The 8052-nt window shown below is 44.2% G+C and overlaps 2 protein-coding genes across 2 annotated transcripts; one reads left to right on the forward strand and one right to left on the reverse strand.

Annotated features, from left to right (window-relative positions):
• Positions 1 to 2559: 2559 nt before the first annotated feature.
• Positions 2560 to 4901, forward strand: LOC121575392 (zinc finger protein 624-like). The gene is made up of 2 exons (XM_041888461.2): positions 2560 to 2837; positions 3238 to 4901. Exons 1-2 carry the CDS (start codon positions 2651 to 2653, stop codon positions 4428 to 4430), a joined length of 1380 nt encoding a protein of 459 aa, XP_041744395.1. The 5' UTR covers positions 2560 to 2650; the 3' UTR covers positions 4431 to 4901.
• Positions 4902 to 4998: 97 nt separating this feature from the next.
• LOC121575393 (zinc finger protein 3-like) lies at positions 4999 to 7680 on the reverse strand. Its single transcript, XM_041888462.2, has 2 exons — positions 7450 to 7680; positions 4999 to 6562 (listed from the first exon to the last, which is right to left on the reverse strand). The coding sequence occupies exons 1-2, from the start codon at positions 7673 to 7675 to the stop codon at positions 5679 to 5681; spliced, it is 1110 nt and encodes a 369-aa protein (XP_041744396.1). The 5' UTR covers positions 7676 to 7680; the 3' UTR covers positions 4999 to 5678.
• Positions 7681 to 8052: the final 372 nt, after the last annotated feature.

The raw sequence follows: 8052 nt of genomic DNA on the forward strand, positions 1-8052 counted from the left end.
ATGGGGGGGTTGAACAGCAATGGGGGGTTGAACAGCAATGGGGGTTGAACAGCAATGGGGAGATTGAACAGTAATGGGGGTAGAACAGCTATGGGGGGATTGAACAGCAATGGGGGGACAGCTATGGGGGGTTGAACAGCTATGGGGAGGTTGAACAGCTATGGGGGTTGAACAGCAATGGGGGGTTGAACAGCTATGGGGGTGAACAGAAATGGGGAGGGTTGAACAGCAATAGGGGGGTTGAACAGCTATGGGGGGGTTGAACAGCTATGGGGGGTTGAACAGCAATGGGGGGGTTGAACAGCAATGGGGGGGTTGAACAGCAATGGGGGGTTGAACAGCATTGGGGGTTGAACAGAAATGGGGGGTTGAACAGCTATGGGGGTTGAACAGCAATGGGGGGGTTGAACAGCTATGGGGGTGTTGAACAGCAATGGGGGGTAGAACAGCAATGGGGGGATTGAACAGCAATGGGGGGTTTGAACAGCAATGGGGGGTTTGAACAGAAATGGGGGATGAACAGCTGTGGGGGGGTTGAACAGCTATGGGGGGTTGAACAGCTATGGGGGATGAACAGCTGTGGGGGGGTTGAACAGCTATGGGGGGGTTGAACAGCTATGGGAGGTTGAACAGCTATGGGGGGTTGAACAGAAATGGGGGGTTGAACAGCTATGGGGGGGTTGAACAGCTATGGGGGGTGAACAGAAATGGGGAGGATTGAACAGCAATAGGGGGATTGAACAGCTATGGGGGGGTTGAACAGCTATGGGGGGTTGAACAGCAATGGGGGGGTTGAACAGCAATGGGGGGTTGAACAGCATTGGGTGTTGAACAGAAATGGGGGGGATTGAACAGCAATGGGGGGATGGAACAGCTATGGGGGGGTTGAACAGCAATGAGGGGATTGAACAGCAATGGGGGGGTTGAACAGCTATGGGGGGTTGAACAGCAATGGGGGAGTTGAACAGCTATGGGGGTGTTGAACAGCAATGGGGGGTAGAACAGCTATGGGGGGGTTGAACAGCAATGGGGGGTTGAACAGCAATGGGGGTAGAACAGCTATGGGGGGTTTGAACAGCAATGAGGGGGTTGAACAGCAATGGGGGGTTTGAACAGCTATGGGGGGGTTGAACAGCAATGGGGGGTAGACCAGCAATGGGGGGTTGAACAGCAATGGGGGGTTTGAACAGAAATGGGGGATGAACAGCTATGGGGGGTTGAACAGCTATGGGGGGGTTGAACAGCTATGGGGAGGTTGAACAGCTATGGGGGGTTGAACAGCAATGGGGGGGTTGAACAGCTATGGGGGGTTGAACAGAAATGGGGGGAATAAACAGCAATGGGGGTTGAACAGCTATGGGGGTTGAACAGCTATGGGGGGTTGAACAGCAATGGGGGTTTAACAGCTATGGGGGGTTAAACAGCAATGGGGGGTGAACAGCAATGGGGGGTAGAACAGCTATGGGGGGTTTGAACAGCAATGGGGGGTTGAACAGCTATGGGGGGATTGAACAGAAATGGGGGATTGAACAGCAATGGGGGGTTGAACAGCTATGGGGGGGTTGAACAGCTATGGGTGGTTTGAACAGCAATGGGGGGGTTGAACAGCAATGGGGGGTTGAACAGCTATGGGGGTTTGAACAGCAATGGGGGGGTTGAACAGCAATGGGGGGTTGAACAGCAATGGGGTGGTTAAACAGCAATGGGGGGGATTGAACAGCAATGGGGGTTGAACAACAATGGGGGTTGAACAGCTATGGGTGGTTTGAACAGCAATGGGGGGTTTGAAAGCAATGGGGGGTTGAACAGCTATGGGGGGGGGGTTGAACAGCAATGCAACAAAGCAAAAGAAAGGGAGAGACATTCCAAAAATGTTGAGAGGTCAAACAAAAGCAGAAAGCAAGTGAGCGAACGATAACACGAATAGGCACAATGAGAGATGTGCATGGTAGGCCTTATTTGTTGTATGGCAACTTCGGGAATATGAACTCATCATGGCCAGAAAAGGTGAGGAATGTATTCTACAATGGTTATGATATATGAATTATGTTTATAAATGAAATATTGTCTACTCGAGAAATTTGACATTACAGTATTCAGACGTGCAATACTTCAACCACTTGAAACTGGTCCTCTGTAGCTCAATTGTAACGCCAGGGTAGTGGGTTCGATCGCCGGGACCACCCATACGTAAAAATGTATGCGCACATGACTGTAAGTCGCTTTGGATAAAAGCGTCTGCTAAATGGCATATTATTATTATTATTATTATTATATAAACTGTGCTTATGCATGGTCTAAAGTTTGCGGGAGGACTCTCACCTCAAGTTCAGTTTTTATAAATTCCCACTTTTGCCTTAAACTAGCTCACGCATGTTTTGTGCGTATGTAGCGTTTATAAATGAGGCCATGGATAGAAAATGGGTTGTTCAGTCTCATCCATAGATCAGATCACACAAACAAACAGTGCAGAGGCCTGGCATGCCTGCACAGTAGGTGGCGGTAATACAAATACTTTCAACGTCGTGAAGGCTACGTCACTGACTCAAAGGGAGCATATATACTGCCATTGGAGGAAACCCTTATCGCGTCTCTGTATGATATATATCTAACTGTATCGGACATAAGAGGACAACTGCTTCTTAAGAAAATGTCTAGACTACAGTTGTTACAACTATTTGTCAGTGAGCGGCTAAGAGCGGTGGCTACTGAAATATTTGGGGCCGTGGAAAAAACAATAACGGAATACCAGGAAGAAATCTCCCGTTCAAAGGAGGACAACGATCGTTTACGAGCGCTGTTCGATATCGCTTTCCATCCTCAGTTACCGAAAGCAGGTTTGCAGTTGACTGATTTTATTTTACTAAAGACACATTCCGTCTGTCTATGTCTGATGTGCCTTCCAAAGGGCCTAACAAAACACCAATGTATTCCATTCACATTAGGATGTGAAATGTCACTTAGGATTGCTATGGCAGTGACATTTTTTATTTTTAAAGCTATACATCAAGTCTCATACACAAAAACAAATATTTATTTTCGTAACGATTTGGTCACAAAAATCAAGCGATATTTCAATAGAAATTACCAATAAGCATCTGGAAATGTTACACATAAGACATTTACATAATTGCTTTTAAACAAGTGTCAGGGCATAACTAATAGTCTAATTATATTTCGATTGTATGTCGCATGTCAGCAAATGCGAGTTAGCTATGTTTTTGTTCTTCCCTCCAGACCCACAGCATCTCACTCTCTCTGAAGAGGTTCTCCCTGAGCAGGAGTGGAGCCCCAGTCTGGACCAGGAGGACCCAGAGCCCACACAGATTAAAGAGGAACCAGAGGAGTTTGGGACCAGTCAGAGGGAGGAGTTAATAAGCAAAGACTGCATTTTGAAGGACTGTAATCAGAAACCACCTGAGCCACATCTTTACCACATTCAAATAGTGGAGAACAGAGAGAGGGGCTCACTATCGATCAACACAACGGGAGAGATCAAAACAGAACCTGGTGAAGAGTGTTATGGTGTGTCTCACTGGGAACCAACCAGTGACTCTCAGTCCCTCTCTGCAGTAAATCCTGACAGTTCTGCAGCTCAGACTGAAAACAGTGAAAGTGATGATGGGGTGGACAGTGGAGGACTACCATCAGGGCTACAACCATTACAATCAAACAGCACCCAAACCACTTCTAAAGATAATAAAACGTTTCCATGCCGTACAAAATCACGCCGCCAAAGACTAGCCACACCGTGTTTTTGCAAAGTGTGTGGAAAGTCTTTTGACTTCATAAATCATTTAATCAATCATGTGCGAATGCATGCAAAGGATAAAGATCATCTCTGTGGTGTATGTGGAAATGGCTTTGAGTCCACAGACAGCATGCTGGATCACCTGCTAACACACATCGGAGCCAAACCTTTTTGCCAGATGTGTGGTAAATGTTTCACTAATAAGGCGAACCTGAAAGTGCATATTGTGAGGGCTCATGCCGGTGAGAGACCATTTGAGTGTCCTGTGTGTGGAAAACGCTTTCAAACATCATTCATTTTAAAAACACACCAAGTCATTCATACTGGGGAGAAACCATTTCAGTGTCAAGATTGCGGTAAACATTTCAGTCGAAAAGGAAGCTTGCAGATGCACCTGAGGACACACACAAAGGAGAAGCCGCATCGTTGCCATGTTTGTGGAAAGGGCTTCCCTGTGAAGAGATCCCTGACCACACATATGACGAGTCACACAGGGTTGAAACCGCATCACTGTGAAGAATGTGGCAAGGCCTTCGCTGTGAGTGAAGCCCTGACAGTGCATATGAAGACTCACCTAGAGGAGAAACCGCATCCGTGCCATGAATGCAGCAAACGCTTCAATCGGATGGGATCCCTTAGAAGGCATATGAGCTTGATTCACAAACTGGAGGAATCATGATTTGCGTGGGGAAAATGTGTCAGTTTAAACTAGATTGAAAGGTACTAACTGATATCTAGAATGATATACTTATTGTATCTCAGAAGTCACAGCTTTAGGTTGAAAAAGGTAGACAATCATGAATGCATGAACATGCATAACATTGTGGGGAGCCACAGAGTGGTGTGTCTAACAAAGACCTGTTACTGGATTAATTAAAATGGCATGTTTTGAAAATGTGTATGTGACTGCTTGAACTGCAAGACCTTCCACGTGTGTGTTTGAGAATGAGACTCTTTGTTTAAATATTGAATTATGTCAAATCTATTTTGACTGTGTTGCACAAAATGTCATGGTTTAATAAAACAAATGTTGCAAATGTTTTTTGAACAAATGTCATTTTGGGAAACCCTTTTTCACTTGCTGTATTGGAAATGAAATTGGGTAGGACTTTTGGTAACAGTAAGAATAGTGTAACAGTGAGATCGTTATATACAGAAGACGCCACCACAGTATACACTTGACATGGTACTACACCCACACATATTGCTGCAGCCTGAATGGTAGAAGATTGCACAAATAGTCATCCTGACTTGAAACAGACCAATTCTTTACTAAAACATTTAAAGATGCACTACGCAGAAATCGCTCCACCATTTCCTTGTTGCTAAAAAAGCATTTTGCACCGCTGCCCCCAAACTCTGAAACTCTCTTCCCCCCCAGCCACCCGCATTTTCAAAAACAATATCCAAGCCCACTTGTTTAGTCTTCCATTCCCCTAAGCTTAGCTCGCCCTTACTCAGACCTAGCCTAAGCTAAGTAGCTTTTATTAATTGTATTGTTTTGTTTTGGTGTGCAGTGTCCTTAGGGTTTTTGAAAGGTGCTTAAAGTCCCATGTATTCTTCTTCTTATTATTAGGGATAAGGATAACTGTGGCAAGACCCTAATAGGCTAGTCATACAGCCCAGCAGTCAGGTCCAAGTCCTAAGGGGAAATAGATAAGGATGTTCAAATAAATTGATTGATTGCATCTAGTTAGGTTGAATAAGATGGATTTTCTACCCTCTGCATCCTGTAAAATCTAGTGTAATTACAAAAGAACAACATCACCAGTCCTCACTGTATTGTAATGCTTTGTTCAAACATCAATCACTGATTCTTCTAGTGTTTTTAATACAGGACAATAGTTAAACTGCCCAGATTTACATGTTACTCTCCTTCTGTGCCAAGTACTTAATTTCAAAAGAATGAGCATAGATGTCTCTGCTGTTAACGTTTTGACTGAGCCATTTTCCAGCTGTGTGGTCTTTCCCCTGGGTGAATTTTAAAGTGGGTGTTCAGGTGAGCCGACTGATTGAAACATTTCCCACAGATGTGACAGCGGTAGGGTTTCTCTCCAGTGTGAATGCGGTGGTGTCTCCTCAACAGGCTGATGGTGGTGAAGCTTTTTCGGCACACAGAGCAGCTGAATGGTCTTTCCTTGCTGTGCCATCGCATGTGGACTTCTAACTGACAAGAGAAATTGAAGCACTTCCCACACTCCCGGCAAGGATACACTCTCTGTATGCCTTGGGCTTGATTGGGGGATCTCTGTTGAGGTAGCTTGGAGGTGTTCTGGCCTCTAACATGTATGTGTAGACCTATACTTTCTCTTTCATATGTTCCCTGTGGCTGTGGGGCCTTATATTCTGAGAGTCCTCTCTGAATTCTATTGTTGATATTGGGTTGGGCACTGTTTTCACTCCGAGCTGCAAGACAGTCTGAATTCACGGTGAATACAGGCTGTAAGTCACTGGTTGGTTCTGATGTGCTGTAGCCTTCTCCTTCATTCTCTATTTTGATCTGCTTATTAGATATGGTCCTAGCTAAAGAGTCTCCTTCTCTGTTGTCCACGGTTTGGGGAAGATGTGAAGGCTGAGGTGGGTCCTGATCACAGTAACTTTTCACAAAGGGAGGCGTATATATGGATTCTCCTTTGGTTTCAGACTCCAGCCCTTGAAGCTGCTCTTCCTCTGGACTGGTTCTGAGCTCCTGTTCCTCTTTAATCTGTGTGGACTCTGGGTCCTCCTGGCCTAGACCGGGCGTCCGCTCCTGCTCACGATGCTGCTGCTCAGGTGAAGATGCATCTTCGGTGAGATGGATAGCATGACAGTCTAGAGGAAAAATAAATTAAGAAAGTCGGGTGAAGGCAATTCTATTTCAGCATCACAGAGGAGCTAGCCAACAACACAGCTAACACAATCACTTCAAATTGAAGCTGGAAAGACAGCATACTAGCTGCACTTTGTTTCGTTTTACCTGTTTTCTATTGAATCATGAATCAGCATCATTTTTATGGATATATATATATATATATATATATATATATATATATATATATATCAAATAACTTTAGTATATAATCCATAAAAATAATGCTGATTCATGATTTCGACTGGCTGAGAAAAGCTGCCTTCCTGTCTCATCCCGACGCGTTCATTAATATGGGACATCTGGAGATTGAATTTGAATATTGAAATAATGTTGCAAATGTTGGATACAGACAGCAAGGTTTATACAAATCTCCGCTGTTGAAAACTAAATACTAGTCTAAAAGAAATGTGAGATCATGTCTAGATAATTTTTATACTGGAGATCAAGTTTATCAAGTTTATTTGGATTGTGCAGTCAGATGGATTAGAGTAAATAGGCATTTTAACATCACAGATGTAGCTGGTGATAATTTGTGGAATAGACACCGGCTGGAATGCGGTTTTAACCAATCAGCATTCAGGATTAGACCCACCCGTTGTAAAAGGTGTCTTAATGTAACGATGAATGGGTTCCCACCCCAGTGCAGCTCAATGTAAACAAGCGTAACGATAGGGTCGGTATCTAATAGACTATTCATATTCTCGAATACTTAGGAATAAAAGTATAAACACATTCTGGTATTGTGTTTTCTATAGATTAGCTAATGGAGTTCAACAACAACCAATTCCCTCATTTTGCGAAATAAAAGTAGGTTGGTAGCCTAGCGTTCATTCCGCTAACTAGCTACCTGTTTGAAGTAGAACGCGCTGGACAGCGATATCCAGCAGCTTTCGGAGATGATTGTTCTCCTCCTTGGAACGAACGATTTCTGTCTGGTACTCAACTATCGTACCCTTCACAGCCCCAAATATCTCATCTGCAGCCGCAGCTAATCTCTCTGTGAAAAATATTTTCAACAACTCCAATTTTTTCATTTTGTTTTCCGTGTGAGCAGTATTTTCACAATCCACCATCTTTGTTTACATCTAGTTTCACGGAAGTGACGATGCATGTGATCTTTGTTTCCGCTCCGATAGCCCTGGCCGAATTTAAGAGCACCATCTGCCTATTGAAAAATAGTTATAAAGTCAAATAGTGGACTTCTCCAGATGTGTAGTAAGGGTTCTCAAACCTCTCTTCAGGGAACCCTAGCCATTCCATCTATTTTAACTATTCCACGGCTGATTCAAATTGTCAACTAACCAAGCCCTTGATTAGGTGAATCAGGTGTTAGTTCAGGGCTACAACAAAATTGTGAAATGTCTGGGGGTCTCCTAGGCTAGGTTTGAGAACCACTGACAATGAACTGAAACATGACCATGGCACTCAGTTTTCCAAATGTCGCTATAAC

The sequence above is a fragment of the Coregonus clupeaformis genome, chromosome 10 (assembly GCF_020615455.1).
Source record: "Coregonus clupeaformis isolate EN_2021a chromosome 10, ASM2061545v1, whole genome shotgun sequence".
NCBI lineage: Eukaryota > Metazoa > Chordata > Actinopteri > Salmoniformes > Salmonidae > Coregonus > Coregonus clupeaformis.